Genomic DNA, 12,524 nt, shown 5'->3' on the forward strand with positions numbered 1-12,524 from the left:
GGTGAATGAATACTGAGCCATTGTGATATGAATTGAGTGTACGATGATGGACTGGAAGTGATCAGGAGAAGATAATCTCCAAATAAGAGATCGCCCCTGATACACCGCACCAAGTATTATACTCCTGGAGTACCAGCGATTTACAATTAGGTTTAAAGTCTTGAGAGAGAGAGAGAAAATCGCTTTCAACTTTTGGATTGGTTGCCTTCACAGCATCCTTCTAAATATAGATAACATCTTTCGCATCCCCTTTCTCCAGAGGTCGCCACTGATACATAGATTTTTTTGATGCTGATGCCGTTGATATCTATATGTATCACATTCCCCTGGCTGCCTCGAAATAATGGAGGGCTTGACATTCATATAGACTTTGTTGGTGCAGTCGATTATGGTTGAAGCATTGCTGATTTGAAGACCCCAAAGGAAATATGTGCCACACTTTACTTGCCAGATATACTGGAAAGTGCCACTGCTACCAAAGTCTCGCATGGAACCCTGGAAGGTCTCGTTATATATAGCATTTCTTATCTTCAAGGCAATTGCAGGGCTCGAGTTTTTCTTCGACGCGGGAGTTCTTGTCTTTACAAAAAGGTTTAAAATTTCGTTTCAGGGAGAATATGAAAGAGAAATTTCTAAATCGGATTTCAACTTACAGAGTCCTTTTCATACGTGAAAATTTCTTAACAGTCTTCCCAGACACATGATACCATGCTTCTTTTCACATGACGTATGCAATTCTATTGGCTGAATATTTGTAAGTCAAAGGTTGATGACCTGAGGCAAAAACTGAATTGGTGCCTGACGATAACGGCCGCATATCCCCCGCCAAAAAAAATAGGTATACATCCTCCCTCTCTCCCACCGGCGCAGAATCACAACAACACTCCACCAAATCCCAATTGATGACTGGTATTCCCACTGGGTCTGTCTGATTAGCTTTGTCACATCATCCATTTGGCCATTCTCCCCTCTCCTCCTTACGTTTCCAGAAAAACTCGAATCCCACCATGACGACCTCGGCACCCCCCACCTCGGCGACGACCTCGGTCCTGGTCGCATCTGAGCCGATTCCAGAGGGAACCCAGGAGGTCAAAGGAGTGGACTTCGATAAGTTCCAGGGCCGTGATATCACTGTGGCCGAGCTAGTCGACAACCTGACCTCTACCGGGTTCCAGGGAAGTGCGGTGGCGGAGGCCGCCCGGATCATTAACGAAATGGTAAGATATGAGTCGTCTTCTCTCTACATTTTCCCTCCCTCTCAAGACACTGGATAGAAATACTGGAAAAGACTGATAAATTGATGCTCTGTCCTTAGCGTGCCTATCGTGAACCTGAAACCGGTAAAAAGACCACCATCTTCCTCGGCTTCACCTCCAACCTCATCTCCTCCGGGCTTCGTGATACCCTCCGATACCTCGTCAAGCACAACCACGTGTCAGCGATCGTCACCACGGCTGGCGGCGTCGAGGAGGATCTGATTAAGTGCCTGGCTCCGACCTACATGGGCTCGTTCAGCACGCCCGGAGCCGGGTTGCGGGCCAAGGGTCTCAACCGGATCGGTAACCTGCTGGTGCCGAACAATAACTACTGCGCCTTTGAAGACTGGGTAGTCCCGATCTTAGACCGGATGCTGGAAGAACAAGAGGCTGCCAAGCGCAAGGCCCTGGACACTGGGGACGAGGAGGACGAGCTGCACTGGACCCCGAGCCGCATTACCGAGCGTCTGGGCCGGGAGATCAACAACGAAGATTCGGTGCTGTACTGGGCCGCCCGAAACAACATCCCTGTCTTCTGCCCGGCCTTGACTGACGGCTCGCTGGGTGACATGCTCTACTTCCATACCTTCAAATCCTCGCCCCAGCGGCTCCGGGTGGATATTGTGGATGATGTGCGGCGAATCAACACGATGGCCGTACGGGCGGCGCGAGCGGGGATGATTATCCTGGGTGGTGGAGTGGTGAAGCACCACATTGCCAACGCGTGTCTGATGCGCAACGGGGCTGAACATGCCGTGTATGTGAACACGGCCCAGGAATTTGATGGCAGTGATGCAGGGGCCCGTCCTGACGAGGCCGTGAGCTGGGGCAAAATTAAGACCGATGCGCAGGCGGTCAAGGTCTACGCCGAGGCGACGGTGGCCTTTCCCCTCATTGTGGCTGCCTCATTTGCACGGGCGGAGCCTTCGCAGAATTGAGGCGGGGGGAAGACTGCTGTCCGTAGCGGGACTGACGACCGAACTGGAGTAGGAGGGGAAGGAGGGGTGGAGGGTGCGCGTCGATATGAGTTCGACCTAATCGAGGGCCGCGCAAATCATGTTCGAAATGCAAGGTCCCGCATTCTCGGGTCATCCGGGAGTCCGAGAGCGGAGAGCGGGCTATGACTGGGGTACCTGTACATGTCACTGTGCCTGTTCTCATGGAGGAATCGTCGAGAGGTACGTTGGGTCTGGTCTGTTGTCAAGCCTCAAGGGAAGCGTGGCGGGTCCTCGTGATGCGAGAACTACCACTGTTCCTTTTCAAATCACAGGCCACGGGGACAGGGCCTTTTCGAGTTGATTTGAGGCCAGTGCTAGTGTGAACGGCAGGAAATAGAAGGACACGGCTGGTATCCTGAGGTGCTCGCCTGACGCGGTCCGGCGCCCAGTGCCGGACCAGTTGACGCCAGCCGCCTTGTGCGCGACCGGCGCCTCGGGACGCCCCAACAAAACAGCGGAGTCAGGACTCTCTTCTCCTTGCCCACACTGGGTACTTCGTATGATTCTCCCATATTCCGCACTATATCCTCCAGTCCGCATTGCCAATAGAAGTCGAGTCCGTGATCAGCGGGGCCCGGCAGATGAGATAAGCCAGAACGCTACAGGGCGAGGGGAGGGCGGTTCCGCTGAGTGGCAAAGCGGATGGGGAAAGGAAGGGGAAAGGGAAAGCCGATCGGAGGTGGCGAACTGAAAAATCGAAATGCCTCGCCGAAACAGCCGAGCCCTGTGCCGACCGGATGTTGGGCACGTTGCCTGGCGGCACCATGGACCCGACCGGATGAATGATAGGACAGCTATTCCAGACAATGATATTCGAGATAGAAGAAATCACATAGATTGGCACGAAAGGTATCGGGTGGTCAGGGCCGAATAGGCCATCTCTGCATTGGGTGCACATGCGTACTTTGTAGCGCGACTGTGCTGATTTAAGGTTGGCTGCCCTGATGGGTGGAGCCCGGATCCACTCGTCGATCGGGGGGGGGATGTTCACCGCGACTTGCTCTCGAAGGACTTGGTGCAAGTAGCAGGTGATGACTCTACCCATTATGCTGATACCCGAATGATATGTGGCCGACAACGCTAGGGAGTGAGTCAGTTGGAGGGATCCCATGGCGAAGAGGAGTATAGTGACCGGTTTCTATAGGGCTCAGCGGTTCGCCCTATACAATGTGATCCTATAGTCGGAAACATCGAGTCATCTCGACCACGAGGCGCGAGATTTTCCTGGCGCCAGGCCATAGGAGGGGCAAATCGACGAAAAAAGAGGCCGATTCGAAATTCTCTCGCCATGCTGACACTGTCAAAGGGCTCAAATCGTGCCCAGGAAGTGCGGATGTGGACAGGACAAGAATCCGGGCCAACGTGGACCCGGACCCACTGTTGGGTCCCCAGCGAATCCCCCCGGACTTTCGTCTCGCCTTTTCCTTATCGTCTTTTTTTTTCTTTCCCTACCTTCTGTATTCCTGTCTCTCTTCCCCTCTCTTTCTCTTTACTTTTTCTCTCCTTTCTGTCCCTCTCCTCTCTCGCCCTTTCACGCTTTCGTTATATACGTCGTTCTTGCCCCCAATCCTTTGCGTATCGGAGACGACACCCTTATCACGCCGCTCTTTCACCTGACGTCCGCCGTGGTCGAAGGCCCACGTTGCCGCCTCCCTGCTACCGCAAGATCAATCAAGAGCGAGAAAAGATTTGGGAAAGAGGTCTCGTCTCTGGATTTCCCACTTCGGACCGAGAATTGAAAGGGTGACTTCGACCGCCGTGCTCCCCAATGGATTCCTCTCAGGACCCAGTGGCCACCCGTCGGGGATCGGTCTCTGTGACAACTACGGACAACACCGTTGGGGCTACTGGTACTCAAAATGTTCCCCAGGTATCCTCAGAGCCTACAAGCTTCGAATCCCCGGAAACTCCCACCTCAGAGTCACATTCCCAGGTGTCAACCCTGCCACCCACGATCACCACCACGCCCGTCGAGCCTGTCGAGCCCTCAGAACCCATAGAGCATGCATACTGGGCCGAATTCGAGGAGGATACCAGCACCCCAAATGCCGATGAGCTGAAGGATATTGAAGGGACCGATGGTGATTACAGCGCGTGCGATCGTAAGTTCATGTGTCTCCGAAACGTCCCCCCACAGGCACCCAGATTGTTCGAGAGAACCTGACATTGTACCTCCATTTAGACCCCTACTGGGAAAGTAACTTTTTCCGGGACTTGGATGATCCCGAATACGTCCCTATGGAGAAGGCACGCCTCACTTGGAAGGTCAAGGGCATCCGGGGCACCCCCGAGGCACCCAATCGAGCCAAGATCATGCGCTCCCCAGCGGCATACATTGGCGGTTATTGGTGGCGGATCAAATTCTATCCACGCGGGAACAATGTTGGCTCTCTGAGTGTTTACATTGAATGCTCGCCCACGATGCCTGATCCGGACGAAGAGCTTCCCGACACTGAATTTTCTGTCCGCCGGGGGCCTTCCGAGGCCAAACTCAACGACATCACCCCAGATGTGGATGTGAAAATTCCAAAAACCAATGATGCGGCGACGTGGCTCGAAGAATACAAGTCCCGCTATGCTACCGCCCCAGTGGCACCCCAGATTGCACTAGAGACAAGCTCTGACCCGTGGCGAGTCGCAGCGCAGATTGGAGTCATTGTGTACAATCCAGAGGAGCCTCGGACCGGGTGGATGCAGTCCTCCTGTCATCAATTCAACCCTCACAACTTGGACTGGGGATGGACTTATTTCCATGGTCCCTGGGATCAGATTCATCAGCGGCGGCGGGGCCAGCACCGGGCCTTGTTGAACAATGACACACTTGCATTCGACGCTTATGTCCGAGTGATTGATGACCCAACTCGCTCCCTGTGGTGGCATCCCAGTGATTCAGAACCCACGTGGGACAGCCTTGCCTTGACAGGCTATCGTCCTTTGGGCGACTCCGTCATCAACCACAGCGCAGAGGTCGCCGGATTGGCGTCCTGGCTGCACATTGCCCCTTTCTGCAAGATCATACAGAACGTCGATGTCTTAGAGCACCTCACGAACTGTGACGTGAAACCAAAGCCGTTGTGTGATGCACTCCAGAAGTTGCTCTGGCAGTTACGGTGTCGCACGCAGTCGCTGAAGTATGTCGACACCGACGCGGTGACCATGACCCTGCGCAACCTTCGCGAATTTTCAGGTGACGTTTCTGAATTTTGGGAACGCCTGCGTCGAAATTTGGAGCTCGAATTGGCTGGCACGGATGCGGGCACGGAGCTGGCCAAGCTATTCGACAGTCCCTCGCCGCGTTCCCTCGCAGCGGCTGGTGATGCTGAAAAGGTGAATACTCTGCCAACAGACTTCAACTCCCGCATTTGTGTTTCCGCCGAGCATTATCAGTCAACTGGACAAGCTATGAAAGAATATCTCGATGCCCAGCCCGGTCGGTGGTCTCTTCCCCCATCCTGCACATTGAGCTTGGCCGTCATGTTCTGGACAAGGGTATGCGTTGGCAGCTACTGTTCAATAAGGTTGACCTGGATGAGGAATTGGACTTGGCACCCTGGGTGATCGATGGACAGGGCAGCAAGTATGTTCTCTACGGCTATGTGGTTCACCGTGGCCGTCGCACCTCTGGCAAGTTCTTCAGCATTCTACGTCCAGCTGGCCCGGGATCCAAGTGGCTGGCCTTCGATGACGGAAGTGACAACCGCGTGGAATGTCTCACTCAGAAGACCGCTATGGGTCCTCATCTAGGAATCAAACCCTCTGAGACCGTGGATCACAAAAAGGGCCACGATGTACCCGTTGTGGTCATGTATGTTCGCAATGATATGGTTTCAGAGCTACTTCCCGGTCCTCAAGGACCGTGGGAGGTCCCGGAAACGTTGAAGCAGTATTACGAAACTGGCTTGTACCAGCCCAACAATCGAAAGACCGAAAAGAACGATGTGCAGGTCGAAATTTATTCAGCAACTGATTACAATAGACTGGGCAGTCTTTTCGATACCTACGATCTCATGTCACATGCCAAAGCTGCCAACAATGTCTTGTATATAACCTTGCCTCGTTCATCTCGTATTGCTGAACTTCGCAAGAAGATTTCCATGTGGAAGTCGGCCGGAGATGAGGTGGTTGGGCCCGAACGGGTTCGTCTTTGGCATATCGGACATACTCGTGCCCAGTGTGGGTCTGCGCTGGCATTTGATCTGATCACCGATCTAAATGTCCCCTTGGATCCGTCTGGTAGCACGATGCGGTTCTGGATGGAGACAATCTCAGGAGGTAAGCAATATCCCATTTTTCAATCACGAGTATGTGAATATTTTGACTAATCTCTGTCGTTCAGATGATGCCAAGTTCTTCGCCATCCCTGACCCCCCGTCGCCAACCACCACCGAGGACAAGCCTGAAGAGTCCATTGTTGAACGATCAGGCTCGGAAACTCCAGAACCTTCGCCACCGGTGGCTGATGGAGATGCTGTTGCTAGCTCCTCTGTGAATGTTACTTCTGGTGTCATTCCTGGGCTCGTCGATGGGCCTAACTCCAGCAGTGAAGACCCAGCTTTGGCGACTTCGGCACCAGAAGCCGATGTTGTGCCCGTAGAAACCGGAGGACAACATAACCAGGCTACTGAGATAGTCAACTCTGGCACGGCCGAGACAAGTTCTTCTAATCAACAGAGCACTTCGCCTTCTTCTAACCAACTGGAACCTAATGCGTCAGGCTCTGCAGTTGGAGGTTCTGTCGAACCTCAAGTCACTCTGCCCGTCGGCCATGTGTACTATTTTATTCAGGTCTTTGACGCAGATGACCAAGTCCTTCGAACTGTTGGCTCGTTCTTTTCCAAGCTGGAAGCGAATGTCAAAGCTTCAATTCGAAAGCACCTCCAGTGGCCTATTCGGCGGGACTTCCTTATGTGGAAGCGGGTGGATGCCACCACGGTGACCACTGTTTCCCCAGCGGAAAATTTCATGAATGTTGTCGTTCCGCATGGATCTTGCATCATTGTTGGAGACAAGCTGAGCAAAGATAAGTAAGTTAATGGTGAACCTGTTAGTTCTCTACATTTATAGACTATGCATTCTGACTTGACGCAGACGATCCAGCCTCGGTGCTTCCGGTCTTTTCTCCAGCCCAGATCGCCTGGTGCAGTATCTGTGGGCCGAGTCGCGTCAACACCCCATCCAAGGGTTCACTGGCACCAAGACTGCCGAAGCCACTTTCACCAGCGACTTCTACAGCGGCCAGTTCCTGAAAGGCTACTACCACGGAAAGGGTAAACATTACACTGGCACAGGCGCTGTCTACGAAGGAGATTTTGTCTTCGGACGACGCCAGGGCCAAGGCAAGATGGAATATCCGACCGGCGACACCTACGACGGCGATTGGGTCGAGGATGTTCGACACGGACAAGGAACATACATCGAGAAGAAGACCGGCAACAAGTACGTTGGTGGCTACAAAGACGGCAAGCGGCACGGCAAGGGTATCAGCTACTGGGAAGTCGCAGACGAGGAAATGGATTTGTGCCAGATCTGCTACTCAGAAGAGCAGGATGCGGTCTTCTGCGACTGTGGCCACGTCTGCTCGTGCGTCACTTGCGCTAAGCAGGTGGATCTGTGCCCGATCTGTCGCAAGACCATCAAGAGCGTGATCAAGATTTACAGAACTTAGATCTAGACATGCCTTTATAGATCCGTTCATAGCATGTTGGAGTTTTGAGTACCTTTTCAGGTACATTGGTTTTATACATATGCATAGAGTTTTGGGTTATGTTTCTTGGGCTTTTTTGGCAATTCATTTCTGGACGGAGCTACATGTGGTGTCATTCTTTGATTGTTAGCGAAACTGCAAGGGTGTGTGGGGGATTTGGGGAGTGACGATGATGGTATTATTGGCTTCATTTTTTCTGTTTCTCATTATATTCTGGACATAGCTGCATAGACCATATTGATTGATTCATTACATTCTGGGATCGAAATCTTTGCACGTGCCATATGAAACAGTTTAATATTGAGAAAATATGAAAATAAAACAAGGTATATGTCCAATGCGCCGTCCACCCACCAAAGAAGATGCTTTTTGTTTCCACTGGCCAGAGCTATAGATACACAAGTGAAAGACGCTCACATGTCGTCAAAAGATCATTTGCTTGTCTTCTTGGGTGATTTCTTCTCCTTCTTGACGTCCTTCTTGACGTCCTTCTTCACTTCCTTCTTGACGTCCTTCTTGGCCGTCTTCTTCTCGACCTTGTCCTCCTTGGAGGCCTTCTTGGGAGCCTCAGCCTCAACTTCCGTCTTGGCAGCCTCGGCCGGGTCGGCGGACTTGGCGGTTACCGCCTCGCCCTTGGTCTTCTTGGGCTTGTTCAGAACTGCCTTGGGATTGATACCCTTACGACGCAGGCGGTTGCGCTCGGCGCGCGCGATGCGGTCGGCATCCTCGTTCTCCTCGAATGGCCCGAAGTTGCCTCCCTCGAAGTCCATACCGTCACCATCCTCGTCCACAATCGGGGTCTTGTCGTAGGACTCATCGTCGGTAGAAGCTCCCTGGGAGCTAGCACGGCGAGGCTTGTCTTGGCTGGCGGCTGCATCGTCAGTGGACTGGGCGACGGGGGTTGGGCCAGTCTTCTTGAGCTTGCAAACATAGAAACCGTCGACGTTTTCACGGTGCGGGAAGTAGCGGCGGGTGAGAGCCATCTTGGCATCGAACTTCTTGCCCATGTAGCTGATGAAGCCGGGGCTACCGAAATCGCCGAGCCCGGTGTCGACAATCTTCACGTTGGGGCGCTTGCGCAGCACATACTGCACCACGGCCTCGTTCTCTTCAACGGTGACACTGCAGGTCGAGTAAACGACGTAGCCGCCAGTCTTCGACGAGTGGTCCACGGAGTCGATGGCAGCCAGTAGCAGCTGACGCTGCATATGGGGAATAGCCAAGAAATCACGCTCATCCTTCGAGGTCTTCACACCAGGATCCTTGGAGATAACACCGGTACCGGTGCAGGGAGCGTCGAGAAGCACACGATCGAATCCGCCCATAGCCTTGGGGAAAGCAGTACGGGCGTCCATGTGAGTAACAATGGTGTTCTTGCAGCCGAGACGGTGAATGTTACCAATCAAACCCTTGGCACGGGGCTTGCTGGCATCGTTGGCGATCACGCAGCCAGTGTTGCGCATCAAGGCGGACATGTAGGTCGTCTTACCACCGGGAGCGGAGGCCATATCGAGAACCCGCTCGTTGGGCTGGGGTGCCAGGGCCATGACGGGTAGGAAAGATGAGGCAGCTTGAAGAATATAATGACCGGCCAAGTACTCGGGGGTGGCACCAAGGGGGACAGGAGACTCGAAAACCTGCAGACCAACCTTGGACCACTTTCCAACGGGCTCGAGGACGACACCACGGTTGATCAAAGCCTGAGCAAGAGAGCGGCGGTTGGTTCGGAGGGTGTTGGTACGGATAACAACAGGGCGAGGGGTTTCATTGGCCTCGAAGAAGGCGAATGCTTCCATAGGAGTGAACAGGTTGAACAGCTTCTCAGCCAAGAATCGAGTATAGCCGTAGTAGGTGCAAATATCATTAAGCAGGAGATCAATGTACTCGGCACGAGACTTGTCCGGCTGACCAAGACTCTTCAAGTCGCCCAGGATGCGGATGGTATCGGTGATACGTTGGCGCAGAAGCTGCAGATCGGGCGCGAGGCCTTGCTGGGTCTGATCGGCGAACACGTCGGGTTGGTCGCCAGCGATGTTAGTCTGCATAGCAGCGTCCTGTAACTCGGCCTCAGCCTCTTCCTCCTCAAGCTGCCGCGCAGCATCCAATTTCCGTGAGAGTCCTTCGATATTGGCAGCAGTCAATTTCTCTTCGGCGTCAGACAGATCCTCGTCATCTGAGAACATGGCTTCGCGGGCGTGGCCCTCCTCGTCGGAGTCAAGAACTGAGTCATCATCACCCTCTAGATCAGACAGTCGCTCAAGATCTTGACTGTCCAATGATCCATCACTGACTCCATCTAAATCTTCAAACTCGTCCTCCAGTTCCTCCATATCTTCATCCTCCGAGTCGGAGTCCATTGGCACGGGCTTCTTTTTTCTCCGAGCTTCTTCTTCTCCTCCTTCATGACACCATTGGCAGTAGCACCATTAGACTTCTTCTTCTTCGAGACGTCCTTCTTGGTAACGACCTCTTCATCGGCATCGGATCGCCGGCGCTTCTTGGCCGCGACGGCCTTAGGGGCTGACTCGGCCTCGGCGGCCTTGCGCTTCTTCAGAATGGTAATCTTCGATTCATCTAGCGGGGCCGGGGGGCCCTGCTTCTTCATGCGACGTCCTTTACCCATAACGACGGTTGTGTTTGGGTGAGTGGTTTGCAAGTTTGCTTGCAACTTTTTTTTAGTCTTTTTTTCTCGGTAGCGGTGAACTCTGGCAGTAAACGGGAGCTGAAAGGCGGTGAGCAGGATCTTTGCAGTTGTTTGATGCCTTACATTTAAGGCATTAAGATCCATCCCACGTCGCCGCTTGGAGGACCACGCCGTGCACCTCTTGTTTATCAGCTTCCTAGCACTCGTTTGGATCCCTTCTTCGGCAGTCGCTTTCTCGCGCACATTTTCTGCATATTCAGGAATCATGTCGGAGCTTTCATTCACCAAAACTTTCCTCTCCACGCTGGACTCCAGACCTATCAAGATCCGAGCTGACCATGTCTTCGACCCGGAGCAAGTTGGGTTGCGTGTGCCTGTGAGTTTCTTTAGATGACGTTCCATTTTTTTTCATTATCAAAGCTTAATTGCAGGAGCATGTCGCTAATTACTTGCCTATCCCATATTTAACAGTACATCCTCCCTCATCTCCAAGCCCCGCACCCGGAGATGCCCAAGAAAGTAAAGAAAACACAAGCACCGGGCTCGTCCAAGTCAATCACTGTCAGGATCAAATCCAGCCGCAACCCCGCCCTCGATTTCTCTCTTCCCAATGCCCCCCTGTCGACCACATCTGTTCAGGATCTGAAGGATGCCGTACGGGAGCGCGTCACCGATGCCTCCGGCAACCCCATTGCGCTGGACAAGATCAAGATTCTGTACCAGCGGAAGCCTGTACCGGGTACCGGAAAAACTATGGCAGAGATATTGGCTGATGAGCCAGGGATGTTGGCAGGAGGCAAGGAGGTTGAGTTTGGAGTAATGATCCTTGGGGGTGCCAAAGCCGTGGAGCTCTCAGAATCCCAACCAGAGGCCACAGAAACACAAAATACCCCGCCACAAAAGGCGGCTATTGGTCCAAGTGGTGCAGAAGTGGTGCGGACAGAGGCTTTCTGGAACGATCTACAGGGATATCTGGAACAGCGGCTGAAGGACGAAGCAGAGGCGAAGCGGCTACATGCCCTCTTTAAGGAAGTTTGGAGTTCAACTCAATGAAAGAGGTCATTCTTTTGACCCAGGGGATTGTAAGGGTGTCATGTGGGATTCGCAGTCAGTCTTGTGGATCACTTTTTTAATGACCAAGCCTCGCTGTATATCTATTCAACACGGTTAAAGAACTTTCCATTCATGTGGAAGCATTCCTAAGATAGCCACTCATAAACTGGGAAGCGTCATTTCCATAACTAATGAATCACGTGTCTCCACTCTACGAAACCATGGTCTTTCTAAGATATTCGAAGGTTTCATTACGATTTTCTATTCGAGAGGGCATAACGGACATTTCAGTAAGAGCGATAATAGAAATAACAGGAGTAAATATCGAGCATAAGCATACGAACACAGTAGCAAGGCAGGAACAGCAAATACCACATGCATCAAGTATCATGCCTGAACAAATATTAACTCGATGACGACGGCTCCCGAGAATGGAAATGCAGGGAATAAATGTCCATTCTTGAAAACGTATTTCACGTGCCATTTAACATCAAGGTATCAAATCTACCCACGCTCTTTTTAAGGGATAGGGGACTGTGGATATTGATTTCGATATTATACACAAATGGGCGCTTGAGAGCGCTCAGCCTGGAAGGCGTCGCCTAGGAGCCTTGAGAACAGACACGAATATCCAGAATGCAGTAGCCGAGCCTCTGAGACACCGGCCCGAAGGTACAAAAGCTCCGTAGTATCATATCTGTAAGAGCCAAGGGAACAGAGGTGCAAAGGACCAAAAGCAAAGATATCCACACGGGACAGGGCCATATCGAATGGGACACCAGTCATGCGAAGCAAAGAACAAATGCATCGAGGGAGATGCAACGAAACACATGATCAAAAATGTACGCCAGGGAATTATCGCAAAGACA

At 52.5% G+C, this 12,524-nt stretch overlaps 4 protein-coding genes across 4 annotated transcripts; 3 read left to right on the top strand and 1 right to left on the bottom strand.

Moving 5' to 3' along the window:
* Positions 1-1,007: 1,007 nt before the first annotated feature.
* Positions 1,008-2,194, top strand: N7462_003242 (deoxyhypusine synthase; the record flags this gene model as incomplete). Its single annotated transcript, XM_057074968.1, has 2 exons — positions 1,008-1,217; positions 1,316-2,194. The coding sequence occupies 2 exons, from the start codon at positions 1,008-1,010 to the stop codon at positions 2,192-2,194; spliced, it is 1,089 nt and encodes a 362-aa protein (XP_056934473.1).
* Positions 2,195-4,022: 1,828 nt separating this feature from the next.
* N7462_003243 (putative MATH and UCH domain protein) lies at positions 4,023-7,919 on the top strand (the record flags this gene model as incomplete). The annotated part of the gene is made up of 5 exons (XM_057074969.1): positions 4,023-4,356; positions 4,437-5,743; positions 5,773-6,526; positions 6,591-7,278; positions 7,343-7,919. The coding sequence occupies 5 exons, from the start codon at positions 4,023-4,025 to the stop codon at positions 7,917-7,919; spliced, it is 3,660 nt and encodes a 1,219-aa protein (XP_056934474.1).
* A 470-nt stretch (positions 7,920-8,389) lies between these two features.
* On the bottom strand, positions 8,390-10,581 carry N7462_003244 (rRNA (cytosine-C5-)-methyltransferase NOP2; the record flags this gene model as incomplete). The annotated part of the gene is made up of 2 exons (XM_057074970.1): positions 8,390-10,297; positions 10,366-10,581. The coding sequence occupies 2 exons, from the start codon at positions 10,579-10,581 to the stop codon at positions 8,390-8,392; spliced, it is 2,124 nt and encodes a 707-aa protein (XP_056934475.1).
* A 286-nt stretch (positions 10,582-10,867) lies between these two features.
* On the top strand, positions 10,868-11,655 carry N7462_003245 (uncharacterized protein; the record flags this gene model as incomplete). The annotated part of the gene is made up of 2 exons (XM_057074971.1): positions 10,868-10,978; positions 11,074-11,655. 2 exons carry the CDS (start codon positions 10,868-10,870, stop codon positions 11,653-11,655), a joined length of 693 nt encoding a protein of 230 aa, XP_056934476.1.
* Positions 11,656-12,524: the final 869 nt, after the last annotated feature.

This window comes from Penicillium macrosclerotiorum, assembly GCF_028827735.1.
Source record: "Penicillium macrosclerotiorum strain IBT 26536 chromosome Unknown utg000003l_segment0_segment0, whole genome shotgun sequence".
Lineage (NCBI taxonomy): Eukaryota > Fungi > Ascomycota > Eurotiomycetes > Eurotiales > Aspergillaceae > Penicillium > Penicillium macrosclerotiorum.